This window comes from Gekko japonicus, unplaced genomic scaffold, assembly GCF_001447785.1.
Source record: "Gekko japonicus isolate JY-2015 unplaced genomic scaffold, Gekko_japonicus_V1.1 scaffold4813, whole genome shotgun sequence".
Classification (NCBI taxonomy): Eukaryota; Metazoa; Chordata; class Lepidosauria; order Squamata; family Gekkonidae; genus Gekko; species Gekko japonicus.
Window position 1 is genome coordinate 41,864 of NW_015162617.1, and position 15,204 is coordinate 57,067.

General features: G+C 49.3%; 1 protein-coding gene across 1 annotated transcript in view; it reads left to right on the plus strand.

The window, feature by feature from the left end:
- LOC107106356 (elongation factor 2-like) overlaps nt 1-15,204 on the plus strand; it is a gene marked incomplete at its 3' end in the record, with an annotated part of 36,070 nt that overhangs the window by 7,393 nt on the left and 13,473 nt on the right. The window contains exons 2-7 of the mRNA XM_015406491.1: nt 1,720-1,934; nt 5,343-5,524; nt 7,823-8,034; nt 11,978-12,159; nt 13,356-13,461; nt 14,242-14,355. Coding sequence (XP_015261977.1) covers nt 1,720-1,934; nt 5,343-5,524; nt 7,823-8,034; nt 11,978-12,159; nt 13,356-13,461; nt 14,242-14,355 — 1,011 coding nt within the window. The remainder of the gene's footprint in view (nt 1-1,719; nt 1,935-5,342; nt 5,525-7,822; nt 8,035-11,977; nt 12,160-13,355; nt 13,462-14,241; nt 14,356-15,204) is intronic.

Consider the following 15,204-nt stretch of genomic DNA (forward strand, 5'->3'; position numbering starts at 1 on the left):
TGATGGCACCAGGGTTTGGGCCACTGCGTGACACAGGTTGGTGGACTGGAGGGGCCATTGGCCTGATCCAGCATGGCTTCTCTTCTGTTCTTATGCTCTTACTAGTGATTCCACATAGTGCTCACGGCAGCAATCACCTCAGTCTCACAGAAAATGCTTTGCTGATCATTCGTACTGCATATTCTGCAGTTCTGCAGTTTGGTATAGTGGTTAAAAGTGGCAGACTCTAATCCGGACAACTGGGTTTGATCCCCCACTCCTCCACATGCAGCTGCTGGTGTGACCTTGGGTCATTCACACGTTCTCAGAGCTGCTCTCTCAAGAGGCGTTCTCTCAGAGCTATCTCAGCCCCACCTACCTCACAGGGCGTCCGCTGTGGGGAGGGGAAGGGAAAGGAGATGGTAAACTGCTCTGAGATTCCGAGTGAAGGGTGGGGTATAAATCCAATCTCCTCCTCCTCCTCTACTCAGACTGGCAGCAGCTCCCCAAGGTGTCTCAGGCAGAGGCCTTTCACATCACCTGCTGTCTGACACTTTTAACTGGAGGTGCCGGGGATCGAACCTGGGACTTTATGCATTCCAAACAGAGGCTCTTCCACTGATTGGAAGGTAGGAAGGAATAAAAGCTGACTGGGAAACGAATTTTGTAGCAAAGTGTACTATTTGGAAAGAGACAGCCTCATGAACACACACATACGAGCCTTATACTGAATCAGACCCTTGATCCATCAAGGTCAGTCTTTACCCAATTTGGTGTAGTGGTTATGAGCGTGAATTCTAATCTGGGAGAACTGGGTTTGATCCCCCACTCCTCCACATGCAGCTGCTGGTGTGACCTTGGGTCATTCACACGTTCTCAGAGCTGCTCTCTCAAGAGGCGTTCTCTCAGAGCTATCTCAGCCCCACCTACCTCACAGGGCGTCCGCTGTGGGGAGGGGAAGGGAAAGGAGATGGTAAACTGCTCTGAGATTCCGAGTGAAGGGTGGGGTATAAATCCAATCTCCTCCTCCTCCTCTACTCAGACTGGCAGCAGCTCCCCAAGGTGTCTCAGGCAGAGGCCTTTCACATCACCTGCTGTCTGACACTTTTAACTGGAGGTGCCGGGGATCGAACCTGGGACTTTATGCATTCCAAACAGAGGCTCTTCCACTGAGCTTCATGCAGTTACAGTAGCACATCATCAGATCTTGGAAGCTGAGCAGGGTCAGCCCTGGTTAGTGTTTGGATGGGAGACCACCAGGGAAATTCATGGTTGCTACGCAGAGGCAGGCAACGCCCAGCCACTGCTGCTTATCTCTTGCCTTGAAAACCCAATGGGGTTGCCATAAGTCAGCTGTGACTTGACATCACTTTCCGCAACCAAACGTGTTTGTGGGACTTTGGGGTCTCACAGCCAGAACAAAGTTTGAGTCCATTGGCGACTTTAAGACCAACAAAGTTTAATTCCGGGTATATATGCTTTTGTGTACATGCACACTTCTTCAGATACTTCATGTTGGTCTTAAAGGTGCCACTGGACTCAAACTTTGTATTGTTGCTTCAGACCAACACGGCTACCTACCTGAACCAACCTGTTGTTCATTTCAGCATCTCACCTTAATTCCACGAAAACACTCCTGTCTCAATTTGCCGTATAAAAAATGCTCGGTGTGAATGTCTGTCATCTGTGTGTCTAAGGGAAGAAAACTCAAGCTCTGTCTTCTTTCACTTTTCTCCTCAGGTGAACTTCACGGTCGACCAGATCCGAGCGATCATGGACAAGAAGTCCAATATCAGGAACATGTCCGTGATCGCTCACGTTGACCACGGGAAGTCGACTCTCACAGACTCATTGGTGTGTAAAGCGGGCATCATAGCTTCAGCCCGAGCAGGCGAGACGCGATTTACCGACACGCGGAAAGACGAGCAGGAAAGATGCATCACCATCAAGTCTACGTGAGTGCCATTTGATTACACGCTGGCTCTCATCGGGTGTGCTCCACTGATCTGGTTAGGGGTGGAGTGTTTTAAACTGGCAGGCCTCAGCGAGATTGCTTTTTGTGTATTCTGGCATAATTGGCATGTGGCTCAGGTTCCAACTCAGTAATCCAGAGTTTTTGGGTTGCTTGTAAGAAAGGTGCAAGAAGAAGAAGAAGAAGAGAAGAGATTGGATTTATACCCCGCCCTTTCACTCCCCAAAGGTGTCTCAGAGCGGCCTACAAACTCCTTTCCCCCTCCCCACAACAGACACCCTGTGAGGGAGGTGGGGCTGAGAGAGCTCTGTCAGAAACTGCTCTTTTTCAAGGACAGTTCTTATCAAAACTACGGCATGCCCAAGGTCATCCAGCAGCTGCAAGTGGAGGAGTGGGGAATCAAACCCGGTTCTCCCAGATTAGAGTCTGCGCACTTAACCATTACACCAAACAGTCACTGATGGTACGCAAGAGGATGGCGATGACATCAGATGATGTTTCAGGATCAGTAAGAGCAGAACTCCCGATCCCAACCCTGCTTGCTAGCCAGGCTGCAGTTGCAGCCCAGACTGTGTAGGAATAAGTTGCATTGAACTCTGTATGGCCTGCCTGCATATCAGCAGATCTGCTTTAACCTGACCAGCTTTATTTAAACTCGTGCTTCAGTTCTGCCTGCTCAGCATATGGCTTTCAACCAGTGTTCCACTAAGCTGAGTCAGTGTGAGCTAGCTCACAGTTTTTTAGCCTCCGGCTGACGCATTTTTGTCTTAGCTCAGGAAGGATGGCTCCAGAGCAAACTAATTTATGCAGCAGCCAAATTGCTCGCTCGCAACTTTAATGCCAGTAGCTCACAAAGTAGAATTTTTGCTCACAAGACTCCACAGCTTAGAGGGAGCATTGCGTTCAGCCACGGTGATCAAAGAAGTCCAATAGAACAAACACCGTGTAATAGTTTGATATAAGTTCAAATGATTGAAACCAGTACGTAACAACACACTGCAACGATAAAGTATGGTGCTATCTCGATACAACTTGTTTCACAAGTGTGGTGAAGTCCTCAGTTGGTTCAAAAAAGGTCTGAAGATTCTATATAACGAAAGGTCAAGAAGATTCCAAGCGGTCAACGCCCTGTTCCAGAGTGACCAGGGGTTTCCTCAGTCTTCGTCTGGACCTCATAAACCATCAACGGAACCATTTGGCTGATCTGTAATTGACTAGACAGTGGTCACACTCATTAATAAGTGGCTGTGTTCTGTTAGACTGAATTGTTTAAGGCTTTGGTTCCCTTGATGAGTTGCGTTGAGATAGCACCAGTGTTCCCTCTAAGCTGAGTTAGTGTGAGCTAGCTCACAGTCTTTTAGCCTCCGGCTCACACATCTTTGTCTTAGCTCAGGAAGGATGGCTCCGGAGCAAACTAATGTATGCAGTAGCCAAATCACCTGCTCACAACTTTAATGCCGGTAACTCACAAAGTAGAATTTTTGGCCACTGGACTTCACAGCTTCGAGGGAGTATTGGATAGCACTATACTTTATTGTCGCAGTGTGTTGTCTTTACAGTTGTCATGTAGTGGTTTCAATAATTTGAACTTATATCAAACTATTACACAGCGTAGGGCTTTGGCAGCGGCTTTCAGAACAGCCGAAAGACATTAAAAGTTTTCCTATTTTTATTTATTAAAATGTGTATACCCCATCTTTTCCTTGTGGTTCAAAGTGGTTTATAGTTCCAAGATGAAAAGTATGTTCATTACAGTAAAATCTCGTTAGAAAATGTGTGTAGCCCAGTCCTCATTGAAACCCTTCACAAATATCATGGCCTCACAAAACATCTAAAGGCAGTGCCCCCCCCCAGCCCCCAGGATCCTCTTTGCCAAGCTGGAAGGCACTATAGAGAAGGCGTATGGGCCCTAGTCAGCGATGTCGGATAGGACATTTTCCGGCCGTTTTTCTGGTGCTATATTTTTCCATGGAAAGTTTGCTGCTTCACATAAGTAAATGTAGTCTATTTATCTTTAGTTGTGCTTCTTGACCTTTTGTTACATAGGATCTTCAGACCTTTTTGTACCAATTGGGGACTTCACCTCACTTGTGAAACAAGTTGTATCAAGATAGCACTATACTTCATCGTTGCAGTGTGTTGTTACGTCCTGGTTTCAATCATCTGAACTTATATTGAACTATTACACGGTGTTTGTTCTATCGGACTTCTTTGTTCACCGTGGTTGAGAACCAGTTTGGTGTGGTGGTTAAGTGCATGGACTCTGATCTGGGAGAACCGGGTTTGATTCCCCACTCCTCCAGCTGCACCTGCTGGATGACCTTGGGCAAGCCATAGTTCTGTCAGAGCTGTTCTTAAAAAAGCAGTTGTTGAAAGAGCTCTCTCAGCCCCACCCACCTCACAGGGTGTCTGTTGTGGGGAGGGGAAGGGAAAGGAGTTTGTAAGCCACTCTGAGACTTCAAGTGAAGGGCAGGGTATAAATCCAATCTTTTCTCTTCTTCTTCTTAAATGTGGGATATAAATGTTGGATAAACTCCAAATGCCAGTGCGTATACACGGTTGAGGATTGTTCCATGGTGCATTGCCTTCTTTTGCTAATGTTATTTAAATATTTTAGTTACTTATTTAAGTTTGAATTGGAAAAATGTCCAGAGAATTTTCTGATTCATCCCCCCCCCTCCGAAAACCCATTTTGTTGCTTCCAGCAGGTTCCCAGTCAGCCACCTTAAGTGGGGGAGCAAGTAGAAGCCGGCAGCCAGAAGACTGCCTTTGGCTCACAAGGGCATGGGGAGAGATGATCCTTTTCTCACACACCTGAAAGGCCAAAAAGTGAATATTAAACCAAAATTCCGTTGGCTGGTGAAGCAACTGGGAAGCTCTCTTAAGAAGAAAAGTCATGGCTGGATTCTGGAAACACACCTAATGCCACATGCGCTTTTCTAGGGTGGAAATTCCAAAATCAGAGCCCCAAATCCAGCTCCCACCATCTGTATTTCACACCTGAGGGTCCTACCAGTTTGGTGTAGCGGTTAAGAGCAGCAGACTCTAGAGAACTTGGTTTGATTCTGCACTGCTCCACATGCAGCCAGCTGGGTGACCTTGCGTCAGTCAAAGTTCTCTCAGAGCTGTTCTCTCAAGAGCAGTTTCTGTCAAGAGCTCTCTCAGCCCCACCTTCCTCACAGGGTGTCTGTTGTGGGGAGAGGAAGGGAAGGAGACTGTAAGCCGCTCTGAGACTCCGAGTGAAGAATGCGTATAAATCCAATCTCCTCTTCTTCTTTTGTGGGACAGAGAAAACATATTTTAACCTGACTCAAGCCCAGGGTACAGAGTGTGCTAGAACTTCCACTGAAATAACTATTTTATGGGGGGGGGATCTTCCCCACTCATACAGGGCCATTTCTCTGTACTACGAACTCTCAGAAAACGACTTAGCCTTCATCAAGCAGTCCAAAGATGGTGCCGGCTTCCTCATTAATTTGATCGACTCCCCCGGGCACGTGGATTTCTCCTCAGAAGTCACGGCTGCTCTTCGTGTCACAGACGGCGCCCTTGTAGTGGTCGACTGTGTTTCGGGTAAGCGGGCTCAGAACTGGGCAGCTGCAGCTTGTTTGGGAGGCAGCCAGTACGTCACAGGAGGCTATTTAGAGGGCTGGAGGGGGTAAGCATAACCGCGAGAGTCCCTGGAACTGGAAATGTGTTCTCTGCTGTCGACATCACACAAGTTTACAGTCAATAACAGTTATTGACTCAGATTTCCCGCTTGCGTTAGATATGTGAGTGCGATAGAGTACCTATTAAGTGACCACCGAGTGAGGTATCGCTGTGACAGGCCCAGGGTCTGGTACGTCTTGAAAAGTCCTGAAGCTCACTGGACACAGTGTCTCGGTCTGATCTGAATCAGGGGTTATTGTGAGCCCAGATTGTCACTCTGAGGGGTTTGTGTTTTTTTTGGAGGACAGGCAGCATAAAGAGGGAGATGGATGTAACATTGTAGAGTGTGCTGAGACTTTCTCCTAACTGGGCCTTTCAGTCCTGAGAACCAGTGCAGTTTTCTGGTCCTGATCTTCACAGAAATGGCCTTTGAAATATTTTGGTGAAACCCCTGATGCTATTTTTTTATGAGTAGTGTGTTGGGGCATGGAAGAATTTCCCAGCTCAGGGCTTCAGAATAAGTTAGGCAACAGCAGCATGGGTAAATCACACAAAACATAAACTGGGATTTCAACAGAGTACAGCCAGCCTTACTTACAACTTTGAACATAAGGAGAGCCCTGCTGGATCAGGCCAGTGGTCCATTTAGCTCAGCATCCTGTCTCACACAGTGGCCAACCAGTTCCTCTGGAGGGCCAGCAACAGGGCAGAGAGGCCGAGGCCTTCATAAGTACATCAGAAGAGCCCTGCTGGATCGGACCAGTGGTCCATCTTGTCCAGCGTCCTGCCTCACACAGCGGCCAGCCAGTTCCTCTGGAGGGCTACCAACAGGGCATGGAGGCCGAGGCCTTCATAAGAACGCAAGAAGAGCCCTGCTGGGTCAGACCACTGGTCCATCCAGTCCGGCATCCTGTCTCACACCAGTTCTTCTGCACGGCCAACAACAGGTCATAGAGGTTGAGGCCTTCACAAGTACATAAGCAGAGCCCTGCTGGATCAGACCAGTGGTCCATCCAGTCCGGCATCCTGTTTCACACAATGGCCAACCAGTTCTTCTGCACGGCCAACAACAGGTCATAGAGGTTGAGGCCTTCACAAGTACATAAGCAGAGCCCTGCTGGATCAGACCAGTGGTCCATCCAGTCCGGCATCCTGTTTCACACAATGGCCAACCAGTTCTTCTGCACGGCCAACAACAGGTCATAGAGGTTGAGGCCTTCACAAGTACATAAGCAGAGCCCTGCTGGATCAGACCAGTGGTCCATCCAGTCCGGCATCCTGTTTCACACAATGGCCAACCAGTTCTTCTGCACGGCCAACAACAGGTCATAGAGGTTGAGGCCTTCACAAGTACATAAGCAGAGCCCTGCTGGATCAGACCAGTGGTCCATCCAGTCCGGCATCCTGTTTCACACAATGGCCAACCAGTTCTTCTGCACGGCCAACAACAGGTCATAGAGGTTGAGGCCTTCACAAGTACATAAGCAGAGCCCTGCTGGATCAGACCAGTGGTCCATCCAGTCCGGCATCCTGTTTCACACAATGGCCAACCAGTTCTTCTGCACGGCCAACAACAGGTCATAGAGGTTGAGGCCTTCACAAGTACATAAGCAGAGCCCTGCTGGATCAGACCAGTGGTCCATCCAGTCCGGCATCCTGTTTCACACAATGGCCAACCAGTTCTTCTGCACGGCCAACAACAGGTCATAGAGGTTGAGGCCTTCACAAGTACATAAGCAGAGCCCTGCTGGATCAGACCAGTGGTCCATCCAGTCCGGCATCCTGTCTCACACAGAGGCAAACCAGTTCCTCTGGAGGGCCAACAACAGGGCATGGAGGCCAGAGCCTTCTCCTGATCCTTTCCCCTCCTAGTGCCGGTATTCAGAGGCACCGTGGCCAAAAGTCATCAGTGGACCTGTCCTCCCTGAATCTTTTAAAGCCATCCATACCTGTGGCTGTCACTACATCCACTGGCTGCGAATTCCACATTTGAATCCCTCATTGCGTAAAGAAGCATTTCCCAGGATACACAGGGTCATGCTCCAGCAGCCCAGAATAGTCAGCCATCTAGCCGTTGGGTAGGAAGCCATTTCATCCCGTCCTCTGAGAGCCGGCGCTTTCGGAGAACATTGACGGAGACAGCCTTTCCGCGATCATTTCTGCGAGGGGCTCTCTCTAGGAGCAGTCTGGAAAACGTTGGCTACCCACTTTCCCGTCTAGGGGTTTGCGTGCAGACGGAGACCGTCCTCCGCCAGGCGATCGCCGAGCGTATCAAGCCGGTGCTGATGATGAACAAGATGGATCGGGCCCTGCTGGAGCTGCAGCTGGAGCCGGAAGAGCTCTACCAGACCTTCCAGCGCATCGTGGAAAACGTCAACGTGATCATTTCCACTTACGGAGAGGGTGAAACTGGACCCATGGGTAATATTATGGTAAAGAAAACTTAAGTTCCGGTTGCGGTGGATTTGAAAGTTAGTTTAAAAACAGTGGGCGAAAGCGAGCAAGACCTCAGACCCCATTAGTCAGAGCCCGTATGGAAGTCTTTGGGGCGGGGTTATCCGTGCAGAGAAGTCGCTCCAGCAGTCTGTTTGTCCTGTTCCAAAAGTCACTGTTGCAAACTTCCCTAGATGGCTATTTCCAGCATTACATCACCCCAGCTTGCTGCACATGGCATGCGGTGACCAGGACCAGGGCATTTTCGGAGGCGGCTCCTACCTGGTGGAAGGAGCTCCCGGAAGAGATCCGGGCCCTGCGAGACCTTTCTCAGTTCCGCAGGGCCTGTAAGACGGAGCTCTTCTGCCAGGCCTTTGAGTAGGAGCCTGCTGGAGCTGCAGCTGGAGCCGGAAGAGCTCTACCAGACCTTCCAGCGCATCGTGGAAAACGTCAACGTGATCATTTCCACTTACGGAGAGGGTGAAACTGGACCCATGGGTAATATTATGGTAAAGAAAACTTACGTTCCGGTTGCGGTGGATTTGAAAGTTAGTTTAAAAACAGTGGGTGAAAGCGAGCAAGACCTCAGACCCCATTAGTCAGAGCCTGCATGGAAGTCTTTGGGACGGGGTTATCCGTGCAGAGGAGTCACTCCAGCAGTCTATTCATCCTGTTCCAAAAGTCACTGATGCAGTCTTCCCTAGACAGCTATTTCCAGCATTGCATCACCCCAGCTTGCATGCAGAAAGTCCCAACTTCCGTCCCCAGCACCAGTAATTAAAAGGATCTCAGGCAGAGGGCAGGGAAACCTTGGAGAGCTCCTGCCAGTCAGACTATACAAGACTGGGCTGTCAAAAGTCCCTTTTGGTGCAAGGGGAAGTGCGTCGCAAAACAAAGTTACAAAATACTTGAGAAGAGTCTAAAACTCACCCAAGCCTTGGTAGGTTGCCACCAGGTCTTTCAATCTATCCCAACAGCCCAGGAAAGAAAGACCAAGCCTCCCGGCTTCTCAGGGAACTTAACAAGAAGGGTCGGCCCTGCAGAGCGGGACTGCAGTCTTGAGTTTCCAAGACAAAACAGTTAACTGGTAGGCAGTCAAGAGCCAAGGCTCTGGATTTAAGGCTCTGAGGTTATTGAAGGCAAAAACCACGACAGAGTAAAAATATATTTATTTAAGGTGCAAAAAATATTTAAAACAAGACTAGACAGTGAAGGAATAAAACAATTAAACCTAAGCTTTTCCAGCATAGCTAAACATACAGAAACAAGGTTCCAGTTACCATTCCAGGCTGAGCAAAGGCAGTCAGTTTCAGCAAGACAAGATGTTCACAGCTTCAGCCAGTCCAGGCAGGAATCTGTCGGGATGCCGTTCTGGAAGCTCTTGGACTATTGACATAAGGGCATGTCACGTCGGGATGCTATTCTGGAACCTCTTGGACTATTGACATAAGGGCATGTCAGATAGTCTCAAGCCAGTTTGGTGTAGTGGTTAAGTGAAAAGGGTCTCTGACTGATCCTCGGCCGCTGGACCAATGTACTCAAGAGATGATGTAACTCTCTGCGTTGCTAGGCACATGACATCCTTGGATGGACAACAGCAAGAGGGAGAGAAGCAAAACCATACTGCAGCTCGGTCTCTGCCCCCACACAGGTGTTTAGAGCTCAGTTGCTTGGAATGTGCTAATTGGAAACTTCAAGGGCAGTTGGTACCGCTCTCAGCTGAAAACAGTTTAGCTCCAGCAAGGTCACCACTATATCATAGTGTAACTAGATTTATAGGAAAGGGGTCTCTGACTGATCCTCGGCCGCTGGACCAATGAGATACCCAAGAGATGATGTAACTCTCTGAGTTGCTAGGCACATGACATCCTTGGACAACAGCAAGAGGGAGAGAAGCGAAACCATACTGCAGCTCGGCCCGTCTCTGCCCCCACACAGGTGTCTAGAGCTCAGTTGCTTGGAATGTGCTAATTGGAAGCGTCAAGGGCGGTTGGTACTGCTCTCAGCTGAAAACAATTTAGCTCCGGCAAGGTCACCACTATCTCTAACCGTCTCTGGGAAAGTTCTTGCAGGCCTCTACACAGCCTGAACCAAAGATTTTATTTTACAGAGCAGAGCAAGGAACCATTTTTCTTTGCATGGGCTACAGAGAGCAGAGGCTGCATCGCATGCTAGAACTCCGAAAAAATAACATCTGCATCAGCAGATGCCAGATCAGGTGTTTCTCGCAGAAAAGGCACATGCAAATTCCTTTCAACACTCAGCTGACAGTGAGGTGCTTTTAAAACATGGACAGCCAGCCACAGGTCCCCGAAATAACACAATCAGCAGTAGCTTGTGGTTTTCCTGGGACACAACTGGATGATGGGGTCGATAGACCCGCCAGAAGCATAACTCTCTTCCCCATCACTACAGGCCTTCCGAGGCCAGTTCAAAATGTTTTTGTTTGAGCAAGAGGTCTTTGAAGAGAATTTGCATTGTTGCAGCTTTTAATATTGTCAGAGCTTCAGTTGGTCTTTAATATAGTTGTACTTTTTCGCCTAAGCTACCTTGAGCATTAAATGAACGGAAAGGCAGCCCAGAAATATTTGTAAACAGAGCAGGTTCCGCTCCCACTGGCCTCTCCAGGGCCTGCCTTGCTACCGACTCAGCAGCTGAGCAGACCGGGGCCAAAGCCGCAGCGAGGCCGTTGCGTCACTGACGTATCGCGGTCCTCACTAAACCGGCACGTTCTGTGTTGGCGGGACATTTGCCAAAGAGGTTAAAAGATAGCAGGAAGTGCCTTTGTGCTTCCCTGCCCTCTCCAGGATAAGAATTTGATGAGATGGGAGTTTTGTTTCAAGCTTCTATGTGCTTTGTGAGTTTTGACCCAAACTTTTGCCTGCTGGCCGGGCCGTAAGTAGAAGAAGAAGAGAAGAAGAGATTGGATTTATACCCTGCCCTTCACTACCCAAAGGTGTCTCAGAGCGGCTCACAAACTCCTTTTCCTTTCCCTTCCCCTCCCCACAACAGACACCCTGTGAAGTAGGTGGGGCTGAGAGAGCTCTGACAGAGACTGCTCTTTTTCAAGGACAGTTCTTATCAGAACCACGGCTTGCCCAAGGTCATCCAGCCAGGTGCAAGTAGAGGAGTGGGGAATCAAACCCAGTTCTCCGAGATTAGAGTCCGCGAACTTAACCACCACACCAAACTGGCTCTCACACTAACTACTTGTAAAGCACATTAGCATTTAAATATTAGATATAAGCCTTTTCGGTTTTAGTGGTGTGTGTGTGTGTGTGTGAAGTGCCGTCGAGTTGCCTCCGACTCATGGCCATCCTGTGAATGAACGTCATCCAAAATGTCCTGTCCTTAACAGCCCCGGTTCAGGTCTTGCAGATGGAGGGCGCAGGCTCCCTTGATTGAGTCCGTCCATCTTACGTTGGGCCTTCCTCTTCTGCTGCTGCCTTCTTCCCAGCATTATGGTTTTTTCCAGGGACTCTTTGTCTTCTCATATGTGACCAAAGTACGATAGCCTCGGTTTAGTCACTTTGAGAGCCAGTTTGGTGTAGTGGTTAAGTGCGCAGACTCTAATCTGGGAGAACTAGGTTTGATTCCCCACTCCTCCACTTGCACCTGCTGGATGACCTTGGGCAAGCCATAGTTCTGATGAGAGCTGTACTTGAAAAAGAGCCGTTTCTCTCAGAGCTCTCTCAGCGCCACCTACCTCACAGGGTGTCTGTTGTAGGGAGGGAAAGGACTTTGTAAGCCGCTCTGAGACTCCCTTGGGTAGTGAAGGGCGGGGTATAAATCCAATCTCTTCCTCTTCCTCTTCTTCTTCTTCTTCTTCTTCTTCTTCTTCTGTTTGCTCTAGAACCCATTTCTTTGTCTTTTTGGCAGTCCATGTCGTTCCAACTTAAATGCATTTCAGTATCGCTGATCAGTGACTTCTCCCCATTCCAGATTGATCCAGTCATCGGCACCGTCGGCTTCGGCTCCGGCCTGCACGGCTGGGCTTTCACCCTGAAGCAGTTTGCTGAGATGTACGTGGCCAAATTTGCTGCCAAAGGAGAGAAGGTGCAGCTCTCGGCGGCCGAAAGGGCGAAGAAAGTAGAAGACATGATGAAGAAGCTGTGGGGGGACAAGTGAGTCGCGGCGCGCGTTGCTCCCTGTGGGCCGTTTGGGGAGCATCTCCAGGAGAGCGCCGTGTCTCTGCATGTTCTGTGGAGCCCAGTGTGCTGTGGAGAGTTGGGAGGCCCAGGTTCAGGTTCCAGCTCTGCAGCGGAAGCTGGCTAGCTGACCTTGGGGCAGTCACCCGCACTGTCCGCCTGGCCTACCTCGCAGGGTTATTGTGAGGATAACCTGGATAAGAGAAGTACGTAAGCCACCTTGGGAACAGTGGGATGTAAGTGAAGTAAAATGTTACAGTAAGAAGAGATGGGTTCATTGTTGAAAGAGCTGGAGCAGTTTTGCCTGTGGCAATTATAGTCTGTTAAGTGACTTAATATGCATGAGAATGGCAGATGGTGGCGGAGAACGACTGTCATTCTTTGACAAACGCATCGGCCGGGTTAAAACAAATAGGCCAGGGGTCCCCAACAGGGTGCCCACGGGCACCGCGGTGCTCATAGACACGTTTCCGGGCGCCCACCAAGCAGTTTTTAAAAAGTGGGTAGGGCCAGGTGGGGCTCTTGCCCAGCAAGGCTTCTGATTGGCCACTTACTTATGTTTATCAACTTCTATACGACCAAGGTCTTCGGCTCAGTTACCGTACATGAACGTACAGCACTAGCCTCCAGATTCGAAGTTCACAATCAAAGTTTACAGTCAAAATAGTCAAATCTAAAATCTAAAATGTTAAGTCATTGATAAAACTATAATTCCTTTAAATATTAATTGAGTGTATGCTAAATTCCGTTACAGTGGGGACAAACCAGATATTTGTCGCTTTACAGATAAAACTATCATTTTAAAATTTTGTAACAGAATAAGTGGTTTCAGGGTTGTTGTCTGCCAGCAAATAGGGGACCACCCAGAGTTCAGTGGGCAATCGGTGTTTGGTAAGAACTGGAGATTTGATTGGCTGTGCAGTGGCCATCGTAGCACAAGGATCTTCACTGCGTAATCGATCTTCGCCTGTGTAATGGGTGGTAGGCTGGGGCAGCCCTTTTCTGGCCGGCTCAGCCTCCTGCAGCAGCGATGTTGTGGCGGCAACGACCGTGCTGCGTCAGGCTTCCAAAGGTGCCCACAGGACGAAAGAGGTCGGGGACCTCAGGAATCAGCTATCCCAAGCGTCCACTTCTTTCCAAATCCCTCAGAATTACTTCCAATTTTTATTTAGGTATTTCGACCCGGCGGCTGGGAAATTCAGCAAGTCCGCAAACACTCCCGATGGAAAGAAGTTGCCACGGACCTTCTGCCAACTCATCCTGGACCCCATTTTTAAGGTAAAGCCGTCTTCATCCCTTCCTCGGTTTTGCTTTCGGCGCTCAGTTCCAGGCTGCGGATTGATGATAAATGTCATGACAGGGCCAGTGGGGCAAGGCAGAGAGTGGGAGTTCACAGTCCAGTCTGAGAGTTAAGCCTGAAAGAGAGCAAAACAGCCAGAGCAAAAGTCCCAATACATAAAGCCAGGCCGTAGTCAGAGCGCTACCGAGAGTCAGAGTTCAGATAGGCAAGTGTCAAAGTCAGGGTGCAGAGCCGAGGATCAGGAGCCAGGGGGTCGTCAAACGTGGACTGGAGCCAGGAAGTCAGTCAGTAGCTGGATACCAGGAACACAGTCAGAGGTGCAGAGCTTCTGGTCCGAAGGACGAGTTTGCCAGCAGTCCGTGACCTATTCAAATAGCTCTCTGGGTTGTTAACTCATTAGTACCTCATTAGCACTGCCTCGCGAAGTCCTTGATCCACCGCGCAAGCGTGCCTCTTTGCTCCCGGCGTCTCTGATCCCTCAGACGGTCGACAGGTGGCGGAGATTCGGGTGGCGTGCTGCTGGGGCCAGGCACTGCCTGATCGGTTTCAGGTGCAGGCTGTTCTGGAGGCTGGTGCTCATCCTTTCCGGCACTTAGGTTTGGCAAAGACTCCCGTGCCTCTGATGGTGTTAAAGGCATGGAGTCCTCAGTTTCAGAGCTCCCAGACGCCGGGTCGGGGGCAGGCATGACAATAAACGTCCCGGGTATCCGGGGGCAACATATAAGCTCCCTTTTCTCTACCCTGCTTCCGTCATGCAGGTCTTTGATGCCATTATGAACTTCAAGAAGGAGGAGGCCTCCAAGCTGATAGAGAAACTGGACATCAAGCTGGACGTGGAAGACCGAGAAAAAGAAGGGAAGCCGCTTCTTAAGGTGCTTTGGAAGACTTCCACTCCTCCCCTGCTTCCCTTTCTGTTTCAGCCCAGCAGCCCAGCCGTTCCCTTACGTGGAGCAGGTTCCAGATCCAAGATCCATTCTTAAACACAGCAGGGCTGGGAAAGGCCTCTTCTTTGCATGTTCAGGCAACAAGGGCTGGCTCTGGAAACACGTTTCATTTCTTCCACCTGTTCAGAGTAATTAAAGAAGGAAACCCAATGATTTGTCAGTAGCTCAGGCAAGGGTCTAAAACAAATAAAATGAATCTTAACGGGGATAAATGTAAAGCTCTGCATTTAGATAGGGAAAATCAAGTGTGTAATTATAGGATGGGGGAGACTTGTCTCGGCAGCAGTCTGTGTGAAAAGGATCTAGGGGTCTTAGTGGACCACACATTGAACATGAGCCAGCAGTGTGATGTGGGAGCTAAAAAGGCAAATGTGATTTTGGGCTGTATCAGCAGAAGTATAGTGTCCAGATCACACAAAGTGATGGTATCACTTTGCTCTGGTTAGACCTCACCTGGAGTATTGTGTTCAGTTTTGGGCACCACAGTTTAAGGAGGATATAGACAAGCTGGAACGTGTCATCCAGAGGAGGGCAACGAACATGGTGAGGGGTCTGGAGACCAAGTCCCATGAGGAAAGATTGAAGGAGCTGGGTCTGTTTAGCCTGGAGAGGAGACGACTGAGAGGTGTTACGACCACCATCTTCAAGTACTTGAAGGGCTGTCCTATAGAGGATGGGGTGCTGTTTTCTGTTACCTAGAAGATCGAACCAGAACCAGCGGGTTGAAATCAAAAGAGTTTTCAGCTAAACATTAGGAAGAACTTCCTGACAGTTAGA